The 21,432-nt window shown below is 34.5% G+C and overlaps 1 protein-coding gene across 12 annotated transcripts in view; it reads right to left on the minus strand.

The window, feature by feature from the left end:
• The window catches only part of LOC138703319 (ubinuclein-1-like), a 720,147-nt gene that overhangs the window by 251,122 nt on the left and 447,593 nt on the right, over positions 1-21,432 (minus strand). For all 12 annotated transcript variants that reach the window (XR_011333095.1, XR_011333096.1, XR_011333097.1 and 9 more), the window contains one exon: positions 12,212-12,422. Coding sequence is in view for 9 of the 12 variants with exons in the window: in XM_069831096.1 (XP_069687197.1) it covers positions 12,212-12,422 (211 nt within the window). In the remaining 3 variants the exon portion in view is untranslated. The remainder of the gene's footprint in view (positions 1-12,211; positions 12,423-21,432) is intronic.

Consider the following 21,432-nt stretch of genomic DNA (forward strand, 5'->3'; position numbering starts at 1 on the left):
ATGTCGACTTTGCTTGTTGGGAACAAACAAATTATGGCGCCAAAATTAAAATTATACCATGCTGTATAAAGTCAATGTATTGGAGAACGTTCTAATGCAAAAGAGCAGGTTCTTCGATTAAATATAAAATTTTGTCTTTATGTCCCTCATCTCGTAGAATGACCCAGTTGCACTTTTCAGGCGACCTGATCTTGGTAAGTCTTTTACGCTTCCAGTTTCAGTGAATTTCCTTACGATCCTTGTCAATGTTGTATGTGGAATTGGATTGCAATCCGGATGCATACCATTAAATAAATTCACTGCCTCTCGATGAGATTGTTGTTTGTCTCCATAGCCAATAATCATTAAAATTTGAATTCTTTCCCTTTCACTCAACATCAGACAGAATTATTTAACACACTAGAATGTCAGATTCAATTCCTTAAATAAGATGTCTGTATCAATAAACATGTTTTCATCGATATAAACAATGGACAATCAAATTACAGTAAATTACACCAGGGTCTCCCCCAGTGGCAGTTCAAATTCACGCCCATGGACCATTATTATGAAATTAGTTTACAATGTTATACTTATCGCATGAGCTAATATTGGGAGTATATTTTCTTTAACATTAAAAAAAAAAAAAAAAAAAAAAAAAAATTAACTAGGTTACTTTCCCAAAACATGCTTTGTAAGGAATATTTAATATAAAATAATTTTTATCTTGAAAGAAGAATTTTACCTGTTTTCCCTGAATATACACAAAGAACAGTCAAATCACAGTAAACAAAAGAAGCGTTTTACCCCTATTCGATGGATATAAACAAAGGACAGTCAAATCACAGTAAACAGTACTCGTATTATTCATTAGACATACACTTTTCTGTTTTCTTGATTTAACAACACTGAATTTGTACAGAAGTATTAAGTGTGGATATTTTTTGAAAAGCTCTTAATGAGCATTATTCGAAAATTAAAAATATTTTGGGTGTTCCATTTAAAACGAGAGAGTTGGAGTTACTACCAGTTAAACCGGAAGTAGAAAAAACTTGGTAATACCATTATTGAGTTCTTAATATATGGTTATCCCCACACACCAAGTTTCATGTCACTGAACCATATGCTTCAAAAGTTATTTAGATGGTGTGGGACTTTTAACAAACCCTGTATGTAGAGTTACCATAAGTCCTTTTCTTCCCGGACATGTCATCCTTTTGAGGTAGTTTGGAAAGATTTTAGGAAAAATGACTATAGAAGGTAGAATTAACATTACTTTAGACTTCTGACAGCTTGCTAGCTGCGGGGCTTATGGTCACTAACCACGTGGGTTACTGGTTGTTGTCACGGAAGTAGCTAATCACCGTTTGATGTCCCCTACTATCTTCGCCCAAGCTTGCAGGCAATGCTGCTCCATTATCAGCCCAAGCTTGCAGGCAAAGCTGCCACATTATCAAATATGTCGCACTTGACAGACTGACCGACTCCTAGCAGTAACAGCAAGTTGGCAATGTTACTATGACAGTAGACCTCTAAGTCATGTGGCTAACAAGTCGTCACAAGTGGAAAAAAATGTTAATTTTACTAGAAATGTCCATGTATTTTTTGGCTCCAGAGAAAAAGTTTCATTCTGAAACATGTGCTGGCTGTGGTAAGTCATGAACGTGACTACAGCAGCATTGTTACAGAAACAGTTTCCATTTTGGAATCTACTTTAGGACTCTTAACAAGCGATAATGTGCACTATTACATAGAATATAACAATTTTTACTTTTCTGTTATTACTTCATTATTGTTGCTCCAAAAATGCCTTCTTCCATACCTCTATTTTCATTGCTTCGATTATCATACTCAAAATTTAATTAAAATCTATTGACACCATTATTATTAAAGTGGCTCACCAAATTTGATATTAGAACACAGTAGTTACTGTCTTGTGAAGTTCGGTTCAGTGCTGGTTATTTTGTTATTGTTTGCATCTGTCAAGTCTTGAACACCTATCATTAGTGTTCTTTTTCTATAATATTTGTATTGGAAGTAAGTATATTTGTTTCCATGTCTGTGGTTAGCATGCTCGATACCCAGCCAGATCATGATGAAATCTGAGATGAACAAAACAGATGTTGGAGGGTTTTTCTCGAGGTACTTCCGTTTCCGTCTATCATTCCACCTCCCCCTCATTTCATCTATCATGTACAATAGTAAGAATGGGATGGAGTAAAGTCTTGGGAATAATATGGGTTTTATGGGTTTTTGATGCTGATATAGAAAGGACTTCGGGCTCCGGGCCCCTGGACTTATCAGGTTACTCATATGCAGATGGGATCTGGCTCTCTCAGAGTCTGAGACCACCTGTCAGCATTGGCTGATCAGGAAGGGTTTGAGGCATAGGGTCCTTGGGGCTTATCAGGCTTCTCATTTGAAAAATAGGATATGGCTCTATCAGGGAGGTGAAGCAGGATGAGCCACCTGTCAGCACTGAATTCAAATGCCATCTAGGCCACCTATCAGACATGGACAAACATCATATTATAAGGCGCACAATGGGGCAAAGCAAAGCAAGAAATGCATGAATATGGTGAATTTTTACTTTATATCTCAGTGATGTGATTTTCTGGAGGAGAACTGCTGTCGCATAATAATAGTAATAATAATAATAATAATAATAATAATAATAATAATAATAATATTTTTTCCAAATTAAAAGACCAAGTTCTTTCATTTTCTTAAGTTGAAAGATGTTTTACCTTTGAAGTGTCTTTTACTTAAAGATCAAGAGTGATTTTGTGATTTGACTTTTTCTAGAAGACATCTCACATTATTTCACTATTCTTAAACAGTTACAAGTAAAAGACTCTTCGTTTCCATTAATTTTCAATGAAGTCAATGCTTTTAAATTAAAGCTTAAATTATTTTGTAACAGCTTAGAGCAGTGCAAGCTTGATCATATTCCAAATATTCAATACACTATGTATAGTAAATGCAGTGACTTTATCCTGGGTTATTTAAAATAGAAAGCAACTGTTACATCTTTGTGGGAGGAATTCGAATCTGAAAAGAGTAACATAGATTTATTCTTAAATCTATTTTGTATTTCAGAATCCGAGATTCATAAATACTCCCCATTCTTGCAAACTGAAATAACATAAATCCAAAACCACTCAGGACTTTGTGTTAAATTTAAAGAGCACTGTGGACCACCCACTGCTCCTAATTTCATTGAGTTTTGGAAATATGTCCCTATAGATCTGTTTCCTGAACTTCACGATCTTGCTCTAAGACTTGTGTGCAGATTTGGCTCCACATATATCGAATTTGTGAGCAAACTTTCTTTTCCATGAATGTTATTAAGAATAATTGAGGGACTTAATAGCCCAAAAGGATGTTTGCTTCTTTGGGATAAAATCTGGTAAGTGATCACACTGTGCAGTGCTGGCATCTGGGCATCATTCACTTATACTCTTTACAAAAATTCTTTTCTGTTTAGAGTAAAACCCAGGCAAGTGATTTCATTTACATGGTTGTTTTGTTAAATCACCTCATGATTTGTGTCTACAAGAAAATGGAAAATAGAGAAGAAAGAAGGATGTTATCGACCTTTAATGATATGTTAAGATATTCAACACCCATTTTAACTTAAGTTTTCATCAGCACATACCGACACATGTAATAAGTGTGACACGTTTTCTGTGAGAATCACTCATGAGAAAGATGAGCAACTCTTAGCTCAGTTGAAAGTAAAACAAGAGCTGCACCTGAGAAGAGTACAAAAAGCAACCGAACAGAAAAATATTTACAAAGAAAAATCATAACAGGAGTATAACCTAGCTGTTTCACTTTGGACTTACAGAAAACATTGCCTACACCTTCACTCACCATCAAAAAAGTTTATTACCTGAGAGTTCTCTGGACTTACAATTTTGGTATCCATTAGCTGCTTCTTTACGCAGATGACGTGAATACGTTTGGAGAAAATTTACAAATAGGCAAAACACGGGAATTTTACTTGAAGCAAGTAAAGAGATAGATTTGGAAGCAAATCTTGATATGACAAAGTATATGATTATATCTCGTGACCAGAACACAGTACGAAATGGAAATATAAACATTCGAAATTTATCGTTTGAAGAGCTGGAAAAATTCAAATACCTTGCACCAACAGTAAATGACACTCAGGAGGAAATTAAATATGGGAAATGGCTCTTATTATTTGGTTTAGATGCTTTTGTCGTCCAGTCTGCTCTCAAAAAAGCTGAAAGTTAGAATTTATAAAATAGTTATATTACCAGTTGTTCTGTATGATTGTGAAACTTGGACTCTCACTTTGAGTGAGAAACAGATGTAAAAGGTGTTTGAGAAAATATTTGGGGCTAAGCGGAATGAAGTTACAGGAGAATGGAGAAAGTTACACGAAACAAAACTGCACTGACATAATTAGGAACATTAAATCCAGATGTTTGAGATGGGCAGGGCATGTAGCACATATGGGCGAATCCAGAAGTGCATAAAGATTGTTAGTTGGGAGACCGGAGGTAAAAAGACCTTTGGGAAAGCCAAGATGTAGATGTGAGGATAATATTAAAATGGATTTGAGGGAGATGGGATATGATGAAGAGACTGGATTAAATTTGCTCAAGATAGGACCGATGGTAGGCTTATGTGAGGGCAGCAATGAACCTCCGGATTCTTTAAAAGCTATAAGTAAGTAAGTATTTTTATTAACAGTTCAGTATGTTTTCTTTCAAGATGATTTTAAAAAAAAGTATGTGATAGTTTTTCAAAATTAAAAACCGAATAATGATAATCAAACGACTAAAAAAGTTGTTTTCTTAAATACACACTTATCTGAATATTCTATTAAAACTTATAGAATATCTTAGTTTAGATTCAAAATAGTTAATATAAATTTAGTTCAAATTAGAGGTGGGGTGTGACAATATTCTGCCATCACAGGACCGAAAAAATAGCCATGAGAGATATTAGTGACTTTGTCACAGTGAGATTTTTGTGTTCGGATGATTCTTGGTGATTATGAGCCTCGTTTCCTGTTTGTAGATTTTCAAGTCACCTAGAAACCAGTAATATTGCCATCTACTTATCTCTGAACAAACCACGAGGAATACTCATGTTTGTCAACGTAACTCGACAACAATGAGTTATAATACTGTAGAGAAATTGTATACCTTTGATAAACGCTCCCTGCCAAGGCTGACAGTACTGTGGATCGCCATTTTTTGTTTGTTATAGAGAAGCAGAATGTGCTGTGCTTAACACGTGTTAACATTGTCAGTTTGGTGTAAAAGAATTTTTTAATGCTGGAACAAGTAACAAAACAAAAGATATATCTTATTTTAAGTAAGGGCGTAAGCTTCGTAAAACATAGTTATTTTGGTGTATATTATCTTGTAGGCTTTTAACGAAGCTTGTCTCTTCACAAAGGTCCTAGGTACATAATGAAAAGCCGTTATGTAGTGAAAAAATGAATAACACTTTCTGCTGCTACTCTTCATGAAATGACTGAAAGTGTTATGGTGATAATGAAATTTATTCCAATTCTTGTACAATACAGTTTCAATAATAGTATTTCACAACGTATCTATTATTATTATTATTATTATTATTATTATTATTATTATATTTTTCGGATACATCAATATTTAATTTAAACATTTCTCCACTGTTTTTGTAAAAAGCTGATTTATAAATAAATAAAGAAATAATGGTTAATACTTTTAAATTTCTAAAAATGTCTCATTGCCTTGGATTGAAATTAAAAGTACCGAAAATCGTAATATTACTTTCTGGATGATTAAACCCTCTCCATACAGGTTGCATTGCCCCAGAGAATTATAACATAAGACGGACTGGGCATAAGCGAAATATATATTATTTAATAAGTTTGTATGATCAAGAGTTTTGTATTCATTGTGTTCATGGGGCCTATTTGAATTTTCTTTTTTTTAATGCATAGGGCTCATTTTTTGTTAACAAAGAGAAAACTCAGCACTTATATCACACACAATTTGTCATTCTTGCGTCAAATGTAAGAATAGTTTTAATCTCCAAAAGCCTCAGCCTAGTTGCGAGACACGTGCGAGATCAATATTTGTTTCAAGACTACAGAATGTGTCCATCACGGGAAAAGAATTGTAGCAAGCAATGGCTCCTGTTGTTTCTAATAACAATATTAATCATAAATATCTTATCATTTCAACACTTTCTATTAGTGTCATTATTTAATTATTATTTTGCATGCTAAGAGAGTATTTGTAGTTTTAATAACTGCAGTTCTCTAAAAGTCTCTGTGTTATATTCCATTTTTAAGTTAATATTTCTAAGGGTCGTATTCATAGACGAGACTTTGGACCAAAGTTGACCATTTTCCTATTCACAGTCGACACTTTGAGGAAAGTAAACTTCAATCGTGACTTTATTTCGAAGTCGCCGAAAATCTAGACTTTGACTTTGACTTTCGTTCGTGACAAAAGGAAAATGACTGATATTTGGGAAATTGTTGAATTTGCCGAGAATATTGAAGCCATCCAGGAGATTATTAAAGCTGCTCATGTTCCTTAGCGTATTATTATAGGTTATAAATTAAAATCAAGGTACAGATTTGATAAATAAACAGTATTAAATATCCTCGTCATGTTTCAACTTTCATTGATGAATAATCAAAAAGGATTATGTATTCCACCAATAAATAATACAAGTTAAAAGTTGTGTAATCAAGACGTAAAATAATACAACTTATTGCATCGCGATTTTACGCTATAGGTAAGGATTAATAGCTTAATATTGATTCTTACTATTTAATTCTATAGAGGATAGGTTATACAGTTGGAAATGCAGTTAATTTATAATCCTTGCGGTCGTCATAATAATGTTTTCTGCATATTGATTTCAGATAATTTTTAAGTAGTTTCTGCAGACATGCAGGGAGTAACTCTGCCAACTGTCAGCAGGATAATATGTCTCTTTCATAGTCTGTCATTAGTGGAATCTTATCTTCCATATCTTCACAACAAAATTATTTTACAATGAAATAATTTCAGGGCTTAGTGTGAAACTAATGTATCTACAATAGACCTAGATGTTTATTCAGAACAAAATTCTTAACAGGCAATACTATTTCAGATGAACTATACCATCATGTTTTGTAGTTACGAACTGTGTTATATACAAGACTGTTCGAACTGAATTACGATTTTGTGTGACCAGGTAGAAGAACAAATTATTATCGATTGGTGTAAATACCTAAAAATGTCAATTTCTGTACTTACGTTAGTTTCACAATAAGCTCTCGAATAATATTATTCTTATGTAAAGCTGCAAGAACGGTTAACAACAATTGCTTAACATGTACCGATGTTCAATTGTTTCATTGATTTGTGACTCAAAAGATGGCTTTGATTGTGGCAATGCTTACTCTATTTCAACTATCTATTAATTTAATTCGTTTAGAAGGCAGTGATTTTGATTACCAACATTAGAACAAGATTGTCAAATCTCGACTTACCAAAGTCAAAGTCTCAGAAGTAGTGTCTATAATAGGACTTTTAACAAAGTTAAACTTTACTACGAAAGTCGACTTTGGGAAGTCTACATCCAGTCTCGTTTATGAATACGGCCCTAAATAATTATTGAATCTTACGAAGTTTTCGCCACCATCTTTTCTATATTTTACTCCTGTTAGTTACATACTGTTCTCTTAAAACCACTAACACACCAACACCAACACATACAAATAAATCTGATGACGCGCAACAGCTATAATCAATAGGATGTCATCAAATCAGAGTAATCACAAACGTCAAACAACATTTCATAAGCGAACGATCTCTTGAATGATTGAAATTCATACTTAACTTACGATTTATCTACTACGAAAATCATCGTATACTCTACGACATCCATAACCAACAAGCATTAATTTTAAATAATATCTCAACAAATCTGATTACACGCAACAGTCATTTATAATCAATAAGATGTCATCAAGTCAGATAATAAATTGAAACAGTAATCTCCGACATAAAATAACATTTAGTTCATTAGCGAACGTTTTTCAATGAAATACATACATAACACACGAACATCAGCTATGCAAATTATCGTATACCTTACGACAATCCTCAACTAATGACTATTCTTAAAATATCTATTTTATCAATCATCATCATAAATTTTAACATTATTGACAAATTTTAATCATAATTGTATATTTTATTTGTAACATGAGCTATATGTATAAAATATCCGTCCAATTCAATTTCAAATCTAAAGATTATATCAACAATTATCCTGTATTATTTCACATTTTACATAAAGCTCATGAATCTCATGCATTGCATACATACATTGTTCTTTATTCTTGTTATTTGCATAATTTATTATTATAGGTTCAGATTATATGTTTTTGTTATATCTGATGATGCCCCAAACAGCGAAAACGTTCATATATCTTATTAAATAGCAAATAAACATTTGCAAGTTGATATGTCTTAAGATTGAAAATTTATTATATACTTATTTAATAATTCACTAGGCATACTGAAATATAAAAATGAATTGTAGAGTAGAGTGCCTGAGAACAGAATGTCAACCCTTTGACAGTGGAGTGAGGCAAGGTCGTCACATGTTGCCTGAATTGTCAAAGAATCACTAATCCTACCTTTGTTCTTTGAATAAAGGAGTAAGAAACTTAGAATGCTGTTTTCAACACATTCTTTCAATTTTATACAAGAAGGTCTGACTTCAAATAAGAATTTTTCAGGATACAAGGTTCACTATAACCGAAGTGAGGGTTCATTATAAACGGAAATAATTAACTTTTTAATTATGCGGGTCAGGACCAACAACTTAGGTTCACTATAGCCCATCGTTTCCCAGGGGCTCACCAAAACTTTTCTGTAATGGCGGGTTTCGAGGTTAGGCCTATTATTGTTTCCTTCACTTCTACGGCATTGTAATATTAATAATTATTATTATTATTTTAAAATTAAATTAACTCTATAATGCCTCGTGTTACATATGTATAACAGCGGGATTTTTATCACATTATTTCCACAATAAGTTAATATTTACCGTGAATGCCTGATTTACAGTTAGTCTGCAAGTTACTTTGTGTTCTTAATCCACAGTTAATTCCAGATTTACCACGAAAATCGTCTGTAGCTGCATTTAGACTGGCAACAGGCCACGACTGTTTGGCCAAACACCTGCATTGAATTGGAATATATCAGTCCCCAAACTGCCCATTGTGCAACTCAAACCAAGAAATGGATTCGGAACACCTCAAAATCTGTGCTTCAGTGGCTGACCATGATAATATCTTTGAAAAATATTGGAGTGCAAGAGGTCAAATGACTATTGTCAAATGCCTGGCATTAGAAAACAACAACAACAACTTTGTGTTCTAATAATACTAACAACAATACCGCGACCCGACTAATGAACAGTTACATGGTGGTCAGGCCTTTGATTTTAGATGTTAATGTGGAATTTCAACAAACTTATATTTAATTTGTATTTTCAACAACAGCCTACTTCATCTTTCCTTGTGGCAAATGCATGAAGTTGTCAGTTGTGTATCAGAATCGTTTCCGTTCACATTAAAATGGATAACTGGTTGAAAAGTGGAAGTTTGAAAGGGAAATAGGGTTTAACAAAATCGAAAGTTAGTGTTGTGTCAACAGGTCATTCAGCTTCTAGTGATGTGTGTCAATCTGACAAAAGTGAACCATGTGTAAAGAAAAGAAAGTACGATGATAATTACATTAGGTTTGGATTTTCATATATAGGTGACAAGGACTGTCCAAGACCACAGTGTGTTGTTTGTAGCAACATTCTTGCTAACAGTAGTCTGAAACCTTCTCTACTCAAACGCCATTTAGAAACTAAACATCTCACCCACGTAAACAAATCTGCTGATTTTTTTTACATGAAAAGCTAACGAGTAGAAAAATGATTTAACTACTTTTGTATCCGCTGCAAACAATGACAATAAGAATGCTCTTGAAGCGTCTTATTGTGTTAGCTACAGAACTGCTAAGACTGCAAAACCGCATTCAATAGCTGAAGATTTAGTGCGGCCATGTATAAATGATGTAGTACAGTGCATGCTTGGAGAATCTTTCACAAAAAAAGTCAATATGGTACCATTGTCCAACAATACGATCAACTGCCAGATTAAAGACATGTCAAATTATGTCGAAAATGAAATTTTGGAATGAGTTTGTGCCAGTCCTTCTTCTGCGATTCAACTTGAAGAATCGACTGATGTTGCCAATTTAGACATTTTGTTACTTTTCGTCCGTTATATTAATGAGGAGTCTGTAGAAGAGGAGCTGCTATTCTGCAAACCCCTTAAAAGAAAGAATTACGGGAGGAGATATATTTAAGTTAACCGATCAATACTTTCGCGAAAATTCAACAGACAGGACTCGCTGTGTAGGCATTTGTTCAGATGGTGCGAAATCTATGACAGGGTGTTATGCTAGGTTTGTTGCCAAAGTGAAATCGGTAGCGCCAAATGCTTCTTGGAGACATTGTTGCATTCATAGACTGGCTCTTGTTTCTAAACGCATGCCCGATGGATTGAAATGTGTGCTGGACGATGCAGTGAAAATAATTAATTTTATTAAGGCTCGCCCTACAAATTCCTGCATCTTTGCAGTGCTTTGTGAGGAAATGAGAAGCATTTATAAGTGTTTATTGTCTCACACTGAAGTTAGGTGGCTATCGAGGCAGAACTATTTTCAGACTGTATGAGCTTAAAGACGAAGTTTACGTTTTTCTCACCAGCCATGCCTTTCACCAAGCAAAGTGCATGGAAGATGAAATCTGGCTTCAGATTTTAGCTTATTTGGCAGACATTTTCTAAAAATTAACAGTTTAAACTTATCTCTCCAGGAGTCATATATAAACATTTATATTGTGCAACACTGTTTGAATCATTCATTTAAAAACTTAATTTTTGGGAAACATGTTTCAATAGCAATCAAACCGAGTGCTTTGATACCCTTCACGACTTCCTAGTGGAAAATCATCTTTCTTTGGACGAAAATGCCAAGAACATGGTTAAAGAACATTTGAAGAGACTTGGAAATACCTTCAGGGAATATTTCCCTGCTATGTCCAATAACAACAATTGGATTCGCAATCCCTTCGAAGAGTCAACAATTTTAGAATCCACATTAAGCGTAGATCAAAAAGAGCAGCTTCTTGAAATTTCCACTGATTTTTAGTTACAGAAAAGTTATAAATCTTTGTCATTAATTGGTTTTTGGTTGAGTTTAAAGTAGTTCCCAGTGTTACCGAATAAAGCCATAATGGTTTTATTACCCTTTTCATACACATATTTGTGCGAAAAGTCATTCTCTTCATATGCCTATTTAAAAAATAAATACAGAAACAGACTTTGAGCTGGAAGTGATTTGAGACTATGGTTCCTGACTTCAAAGCTCTGTGCCATGGAAAGCAGGCTCAACCTTCTCACTGAATTCCAAGAGGTGAGTAATTACAATGAAAACCTATATTTATTACTGCAACTAGGCCTACACGTTGTGTAACTTTTCAGCTGTAACTATACATTTTAACCATTAAGGGTTAAGTTAATTTAAGGTTATTAAACCTTTTGCTTGGAATTAAATTTTATGCATGTTTTAACCATTAAGGGCTAGGTTAATTTAAGGTTATTAAACCCTTTGCTTCGAATTAAATTTTATGCATGTCTACTCTACGTATATTTAGAAGTCAGTGGTTCACCCAACTCAGATTGTTGTGGCATTCCAATAAATCTCCAAATCATCATAATCATCTCATCACAGGAAGACTAGCCTCCTATGGTACAATGTGGGCAATGACTGTCAGATAATGCAACTGGTTACATATGAGTGAATGACAGTCAATTACAAATTGCCATCTGGTGGAAAGATAAGGTGTTTTACAGTAAAATCAAATTACTAGTATGGTATAACAACTGACCAATGTGCTGAATTTGAAATCATTTTCTCCTTAAAAGTTGCAACCTTTACCATCACTAACAGCGAAGTGTTATTCAATGCATATTATAAAATATAAAGATACAAACCTTTATAAACATTTTTTTTTTTTCCCCTAATCAGCTGCAAGCCAACCTCAAAGAAACTTCTATCGAACTTTAAGAAATAAGAGTATTTTATTGTATCTTATTTTATTTTGCAAATATTCAGTAAACAAATTTTCTAACCTGAGAAGCATGTTGTTGACATCCGCTGAGAAGAATTTGCACTTGCCCTCTGCTGATGATTCCGATGCTTGTCTTTTTAAAGCCAAAACTAATTCTTTCAAATCTTCTTGCAAATTCTCAGGAAGTTTTACTTCTTCATTTGGCTGGTTCGTTGGCTTTTCTTTATCCTCCACATCTTGACTTTCTTCAGAATCTGTTGTATTGAGTGAACCTTTCAAGTAAATAAAAATAATATAACAGGTTAAATTTTGAAATATTAGAGAGAAATATTTATCTTACCTATTCATTATTGGTCTGTATGTCAAGCAAGATTTATAAAGAACATAAATAAAAGGTAACACTAATACTGAACAAAATTAATATCAAATTAAGCAATGCCAATACTAATAGTGATAGGTCTCAAGTAAACATTACAAAGAACTACGTAAAGATTAATTTTTGGTCCTACAGAGTTTATCTGTTATGGTAACAATGGTTATTAGAGGAGAAAAATTCGTTCCAGCGCAGGGGATCGAACCCTGGTCCTTGTTTCTACGTACCAAGCACTCTAACCACTGAGCTACGCCAAAGTTCAATCCACAACACCAGATCGAATTCCTCTCCTCTAGTGTTTTTACCTTTGTGGCCTGGTTCCATGTTCGACATAATACGTTGACATATATTAAGTTAACTGTCATTATACAAGGAGCACACTCAATTGAGTGACTTGGTGGCCGGGATTCCACAGTATATGCACTGTTGGGCGAAGAATCTACGTAAAAATTAATTGTTGGTCCTACAGAATTTATCTGTTATTGTAACAATGGCTATTAGAGGAGATTGAACTTAGCATAGCTCAGTGGTTAGAGTGCTTGGTAAGTAGAACCAAGGACCCGGCATCAGAGCGAATTTTTCTCTTCTAATAACTATTGTTACCATAACAGATAAATTCCATAGGACCAAAAATTAATCTTTATGTAGATTCTTCGCCCAACAGTGCATATACTGTGGAATCTCGGCCGTCAAGTCACCCAAATGAGTGTGCTCCTTGTATAATGACAGTTGACTTAATATATATCAACATGTATGTTGAACATGGAGTCAGGCCACAAAGGGAAAAACACTAGAGAAGAGGGATTCGATCCAATGCTGTGGATTGAACTTCGGCATAGCCCAGTGGTAAAGCACTTGATAGGTAGAACCAAGGACAAAGGTTCGATCCCCAGCTCCGGAGTGAATTTTTCTCCTTTAATAACCATTATTACAAAGAATGTTAAACAAATGAAATAATTTCGAATGAGTGGAAATACGAAATGATAATGACCCATCGCATTATCTGCATTTACAATAAGAGCTACTCTTCTGTAAATACAGCCATGAACTTCCAGTTGATAATAATGATTACTGACAACCACCAAGGAAAAGAAATATTTTCCTTCATAAACTTGTTTTTCTCTGGAGTTCACAACAAAATACACTATTTTTCACTTACTTCATATCACCCTCCAATGCATGTATGTATATAATGTATGTAATAGATGAGTACCTAGATTCTTATCATGAAATGGCAACTTGACTGTCAACAGATGCATAAAGAACATATCAGTGAGTAAATGCAACAACACTGCTATCAGCAATTGGGTCACAGACTCAGGTCACCTTAGTCCCAAGATTCAGTGTTGTATGTATAGGTTCGTGTTTATAATAAAATTTATAGCTTAAAATGACACATATTTCGCCATGGTTCAGTTAGCAGTAGCTCATCAATACTCACTAGATATTTCTTCATCAGAGGAAGTTAAATTAATACAATATCATGTAGTCTGTTTATATTAAGTACTACCGTATATCGAGTGTCTTTATGTTAATATTAGTGAAACAAAGAGACATTTAATAGCAAAAATCTACTATATTAAGATCTGATTTTCAAGAAGGTTAAACCTTTCTGTAGCAACGTACATAGTAACGTAAAAAGTGCCATAATATAAAATGGTAATAAATTATTTTATTAATGAATAATAACTAGAGAACTCAAAATTTTAATCGCTTCACCAGATACCTTTAATCGATTAATCGACTTTAAACACTGGGTGCAGGATTGAAAAAAACACATGTTGTTTTATAACAATTCAATATGTTATAAACAAGAAACGTGATTTTACAAATATTTTTAATTATATTGGTGTATATCTAGGGTTGTCATATGTCCCAGAAAATCAGGTTTGTCCCAGTTTGAGGATTGGAAAAAGTGTCCTGGCTGGTTTGGTAAAAATCCCGGATTTACAGAATATATAATATATATATATATATATATATATATATATATATATATATATAATGATCATATGTAATTTTGACTATGAAATGTATTTGAAACTTCAGTCTCAACCACCATATTAAAATTCGATTATTATTAATTGATTAAGAACTTGACTACAATCATTTTGGTTTAAATTTAACGATTAGTGTTGGCAAGCTAGTTCGTTATACTAAAATAGCTTGGCTAAATGTTCAGCAGCAAACACTTCAGGTTGTTTTGCTGTTTCAACAGTGGCTCTTGTCATTCATTATTACTATGCCACCAAAATGTAAAACTAAGTTTAAAGACAGCAGAATTCCCTCCAATGAAGAGAGGTCGCAACAAGTATGAAGTGGAATGTAAATTCTGCAGATAGGTTTGACTGAAATTATTTTTAATGTTAGAAAAAGAATAGGTTTCCATTCTTTTAAAACTATCAGAAGTGCGGTGTTCTAAAAGAGAACTATATTTGTTCACAGTTGCTACTTTACAACTACACATGGAGGGATAAGTGATATCACAGATCACATTCTTACGGCTAAACACAGAGATGCCTTAAAGTCAGCATCATCCAGTAAGCAACTTACTACTTATTTTACTTGCTTAGAAATGGCTTTTAAGGAACCCGAAGGTTCATTGCCGCCCTCACATAAGCCCGCCATCGGTCCCTATCCTGTGCAAGATTAATCCACTCTCATCATATCCTACCTCCCTCAAATCCATTTTAATATTATCCTCCCATCTACGTCTCGGCCTCCCCAAAGACTTTCTCCCTCTGGTCTCCCAACTAACACTCTATATGCATTTCTGGATTCACCCAAACGTGCTACATGCCCAACTCAAACGTCTGCATTTAATGTTCCTAATTATGTCAGGTAAAGAATACAATGCGTGCAGTTCTGCGTTGTGTACCTTTCTCCATTCTCCTGTAACTTCATCCCTCTTAGCCCCAAATATTTTCCTAAGAACCTTATTCTCAAACACCCTTAACCTATGTTCCTCTCTCAAAGTGAGAGTCCAAGTTTCACAAGCATACAGAACAACCGGTAATATAATTGTTTCATAAATTCTAACTTTCAGATTTTTTTGACAGCAGACTAGATGACAAAAGCTTCTCAACCGAATAATAACAGGCATTTCCCATATTTATTCTGCATTTAATTTCCTCCCAAGTGTCATTTATATTTGTTACTATTACTCCAAGACATTTGAATTTTTTCACCTTTTTGAACGATATACCTCCAATTTTTATGTTTCCATTTCGTACAATATTCTGATCACGAGACATGATCATATACTTTGTCTTTTCGGGATTTACTTCCAAATCTATCTCTTTACTTGCTTCAAGTAAAATTCCTGTGTTTCCCTAACCATTTGTGGATTTTCTCCTAACATATTCACTTCATCCGCATAGACAAGAAGCTGATGTAACCCATTCAATTGCAAACCCTGTCTGTTATCCTAATGGCATATTCTAGAGCAAAGTTAAAAAGTAAAGGTGATAGTGCAGCTCCTTGCTTTAGCCCGCAATGAATTGGAAAAACATCAGATAGAAACTGGCCTATACAGACTCTGCTGTAAGTTTCACTGAGACACATTTTAATTGAACTAGTTCCTTGGGTATACTAAGTTCAATAAGAATATTATATAAAACTTCTCTCTTAACTGAGTCATATGCCTTTTTGAAATCTATGAATAACTGATGTACTGTGCCCTTATATTCCCATTTTTTCTCCAATATCTGTCGAATACAGAAAATCTGATCAATAGTCGATCTATTATGCCTAAAACCGCACTGATGATCCCCAATAAGTTCATATATGTACGGAGTTAATCTTCTCAAAAGAATATTGGACAAAATTCTGTACAACGTCAAGAAAAGTGATATTCCTCGAAAGTTACCACAGTTAGTCTTGTCTCCTTTCTTAAAAATAGGTACAATTATGGACTCCTTCCATTGTTCTGGTACAATTTCCTTTTCCTAAATAGCAAGTACAAGTCTATAAATTTCGCTAGATGTGCTTTCATCCTCTTGTATTAATTCTGCTGGAATTTGATCGATACCTGGGACTTGTACTTTTTCAGATTTTCTGTCACAATTTCGACTTCTGAAAGTGTGGGTTCGGGTATAAATGGCTCAGCAGTATTTGAATTTCGTCCTGATCATTTCTATTTGGCCTATGTACATTTAGTAGTTGCCGAAAATAGTTTTATCCATCTGTTTACGATGGAATGAGAGTCTGCAAGCAAGTCACCATTTTCATCATTGATTATGTTTACCCTTGCCTGATATCTGTTCTTAAACTCCTTTATACTCTTATATAAATCCCGAATATTTTTTTTACTATTTGTTCCTACCTCATTCAGTTTTGCTTTCAAGTAAATTCTCTTTTTATTCTTAAGTGTACAACTTGCTTCCCATCTTTCATTGAAATATCTCTAGTCTCCTCAACTGGATCCTGTAAGAATTCCAATTTTGCCTGTTTCCTTCTTTCTACCACCATGCAACAATCTTCATCAAACCACGGTTTGCTTTTCTTAGTTTCATAATAACCTATGCTCTGCACAGCTGCAATTTTTATACCATCTCTGATATTTTCCCCATACGTTATTAACGTCTAACTTCCTAAAGTGGCAAACCTATTCGAAATTTTGCTTAGTTTCCTCGTCCTTTAATTTCAGAATATTGAATTTACCAATATTAATTTGTTGCTCTACTTGCTTGGCTACTCATAGTCTTTCTCTTAGTTCTCCAATTACCAAATAATGGTCAGAATTACAGTCTGCCCCCCTGAAAGTTCGAATGTCTACTATACTAGTATGTCTTCCTTTATCTATCAAGATGTGATCTATTACCACTAGTAAGTGTGAAGCAAGGTACGTAGTTGTTGCAGAGGCAACATTTGCTTTCCACTCACTCAGACACACCATTCCTATAACTCCACCACACGTACAAGCAAGTTGTTTTCAGAAATGTTCAATGATTCAAAGGTAGCTAAAACATTTTCCAGTGCAAAAACCAAAACAGAAGCTATTGTAAATAATGTAATCTCTCCTCTTATACAGGCAGAACCGAAAGAGAATCTTTCAGAATCAGACTTTATGTGCATAAATACAGATGCCAGTAATCACAAATATCATAAGATATTTCCTATGATAGTGCAGTCTTTTTGATAAAGTTGAGGGCATTCAATAAAAAATGGCAGATGTAGTCTAATGTCAAAATGAAAATTCTGATACAGTCTCTGGTGTTATTCACAATATTACGAAGCAGAACAACATTGAAGGTAAAATATCTTACCTTCATGGGGACAACACTGATACAAATTTTGAAGTCTAGGTAGAAGAGGTGAAAATAATGTTTTTAACAAATTGAAATGTAAACTGGGTAGATCATTTGTAGGGGTTGGGTGCTCAGCCCATATTTTGCGCAATTCTTTGCAGGCTGGTGCTGACAGTCTCTCTGTAGATGTTCACACTATAACTGAGTACCTCAGTGAAAAACCGGCAGATCCCAACCCACAGTCGAAATGCATGTTTCGCTAGAATTGTATACTGCTACGATCTAGTAACATGTTGAGAAACTTCTTGTTGTTTTGGGACATGTCCTTTGGCTGTAATCTGTATTCTTTGCTTCTGTAAAACTGCTTGCCGTGCTCTAGCCTAGTGGTAGATCTGCATATCCCAACCAGTCTCAGAATAGTGTCTGTAATGAGTGGAGTGGCTAACGATATTGATGTCGAGCAAAGTGAAGTTACTGCTGTGAGTTAGAAAATGATCACGACCCTCAGGAGTGGGTGAAGAATGAACGAAAAATATGTAGAAATAGAGGGCAGGAATATGTAAATACATCGCACAAGCACGTGTTAAGAAAAGTGTAGGATGAATTTGGTCTCGTGTTGCCGAATGCCCGAGTCGGTATGCCAATACAGTAGCCTTACCACTCAACAAAAAGACACGCTCTTTATAGAGTTCTATGATATGGGGACTACAACAGACAGAACACCTACCTTTTTAGCCTTATTGAAAAATGTACGAACAGGAAGGGTTATAAAAAGGACGGAGTGAATCCAGACTATTCGCAAAGAAACTGGACTGTGTTCTTATTAACAATCGGCGAGTTCCTGTGTGCCAGAAAGCCCTGTTGTCAATATTTTGTGTGAGAGTACGGAGACTACAAACAGGACAAGCTACGCCTATTATTGTTATTGTTATTATTATTATTATTATTATTATTATTATTATTATTATTATTATATATTCAGGATGCTACAGCTACTTCCGTCTTCCTGTACCAATCCTCCCAAGCCTTCTGTCTTGTGCATCTTCAGTCCTCAACCCCCTCTTATGCATGACCTCCATTAATTCGTTGTCCCAAGTTCTTTTTGGTCTACCTCATCCTCTTCTTCCTGGAGGTTTCCACTGGTAAATTTGTTTAGGCCATCTATCTTCGCCCATTCTCATTAGTTGACCAAACCACTTCAAACTCTTATTTTCTATTCTATTTAACACTGTCTCTTCAGCTGTCTCTCAGCAACAATTATTATTATTATTATTATTATTATTATTATTATTATTATTATTATTATTATTATTATACGTGTTTCTTGTGTGAGTTTTACACAGTTTCCCCTTTCTAGGTGAAAACATTAATATGACATCAACATCTCCAAAGATGGCATGTCTCACACCTTCGCAAGATCAGCGAGGTAGGCATACAAGTCGGCCATACAAAATCAAGGATGAGGACAAAAGAGATCAGGAAACACATACAATCATTTCCAAACTACCAATCACATTACAGCAGATCAAGAACCCCAAATAAGACGTACATCTCAAATGTCCACTCTATTCAGGAAATGTTTAATTTGTATGAAAGCCACTGTGTTGAAACTGACTGCCTTTAAAGGTACATGTGCACCGAGATATTTTCAACTCTGAGTTTAACATCAGGTTTAAACTTACAGTAACCGACATATGCAAGTTTTGTGATGCATTTCCTGCGCAAAATGATGAAAATACTGAGCATCTATCTAACTTGGATGCTGGAAAAAAAACGATATGAGGCAGATACGAGTCAAGTAAGGGAGAGGACAGTGATGTGGTGGTGTTGACGGCAGATTTACAGCAGGCACTACCAACACCACACATTCCGACAGAGACTGTCTTCTATCTTCGGAAGCTTTGGACGTACAACTTGGGTGAGGCATTTATGTGTGTCTGGTCAGAAGATTGTGCCTCCAGAGGCTCAAATGAAATTGGTTCTTGTTTCTTCAAGGCCATCCCTGCACTTACTAATGGAAGACGTAATCTCATTGTCTCGACAGACTCATGTGCAGGACAAAATAAGAATTTCCTTATTGTATCTTTGTGGGTTCATTTGGAGAAAACGAGTGTTCTTGATAGTGTTACTCATAGGTTCTTTGTACCTGGGCATACATACATGGCTTCAGATCGCGACTTTGGTGTGATCGAAAGGGAAAAAGTCACACCCAATACATTTACATCCCTGATCAAGAGTGCGACCTAATTGCGAGGGCCAGAAAGAAGAAACCATTCCATGTGATATGAATGGAAAAGGAGTACATGAAAGATCTGTCTCCATTGCAGAAAAGCCTTGTGTAAGAAAAAATCAATCACAGGTAGTGCAGTACATTCATTCATTCATTCATTCATTCATTCATTCATTCATTCATTCATTTTATTCCATAGATCTTACATGAGCAATGAAGCTTTAAGATGTGGAACAAGTCAAAATTTTACAACATTACAATTACAATTTTTACAAATTTCTGTAGTTTTACAATTTAGTAATTTTCTACAATTTTTACAATTTTGTGCAATTTTTTACAATATTTTGGCGAGATGTAGTGAGATGAGGTGAGGTAACTCTCAGGGATGCTACCTCCATCTTTGTAAGTAAAAATGAACCTGAGATTATTGGACTCAGTTATACGTATGGCCATCGAGATGAGTGGATAAAAGTAAACATAAGAAGAAGGGGTTGACAAGCAAGCACAGTATCACTTTCAACCTCAGGTACCCAAGTGGCCACTGCATCAAGTTGTCCAAGTATAATGATCTAATGAAACTCTTACCACTGATTCCTCCTGTTTATCATGACTTTTACAGGAATCTTAAGACTGTAAATGACACCAGCATGGGTGAAAACATCGAATTTATTGATGATGAGACAGAGTTTGAGTAGTCATATATATGCCTGTAACACTACCTTCAATTTTGAATAGATACTGATACACTACGTTTATATCTATGGCACTACCAATTTGCAGTCTTATTTGTACATCTGTCTTCTTTCCTCTAAACCAGGTTTGATATATGTATGTAGTGTAGTGCACTATAATTAACTTTCAATTAGTAATCCTGACACCAAAGATACTCAGTTCCAAAGTAAAGAAAAGTGCAACAAGCTCTAAATGCAATGAGGTCTGATTTTGTGGCAGAACCTGACAAAATATTCGTGTTCCAGTTATTACAGCCTTGCTTAATGTCATGGTACAATGGATAGATGCAAAGTAATATCAACCATCCCATTAATAACTTTATGGTAAGTAAACTAATTTAATTTTTCTCAGAAAAAAATGGGATACAACATAAAATATCTTCCCAGTCATGTATTTTCGGATTATATTCAAAGCTAAAACTAAATTTTTATTTTGCTGTCAATTTATTAAGAATATTTAATTCACTACATTATCCAATTATTTATGGAGTAAAATATGTTTATTAGCCTAAATAATGCAAAACATTTTCGAGGCTCCACCAAAATTAAGTATGAACTTAAGGTTCGGTAACCACTGATTTACATGAATTTACAAAAATCTCATCTGTTGTAATGTTTTTTTCTCAATTATGTATTTGTGTTCTTTTCTGTAATTACCTCATCTACCAGAATATAAGACAATTTCGAATTTAAAGGAGT

The sequence above is a fragment of the Periplaneta americana genome, chromosome 7 (assembly GCF_040183065.1).
Source record: "Periplaneta americana isolate PAMFEO1 chromosome 7, P.americana_PAMFEO1_priV1, whole genome shotgun sequence".
Taxonomy (NCBI): domain Eukaryota; kingdom Metazoa; phylum Arthropoda; class Insecta; order Blattodea; family Blattidae; genus Periplaneta; species Periplaneta americana.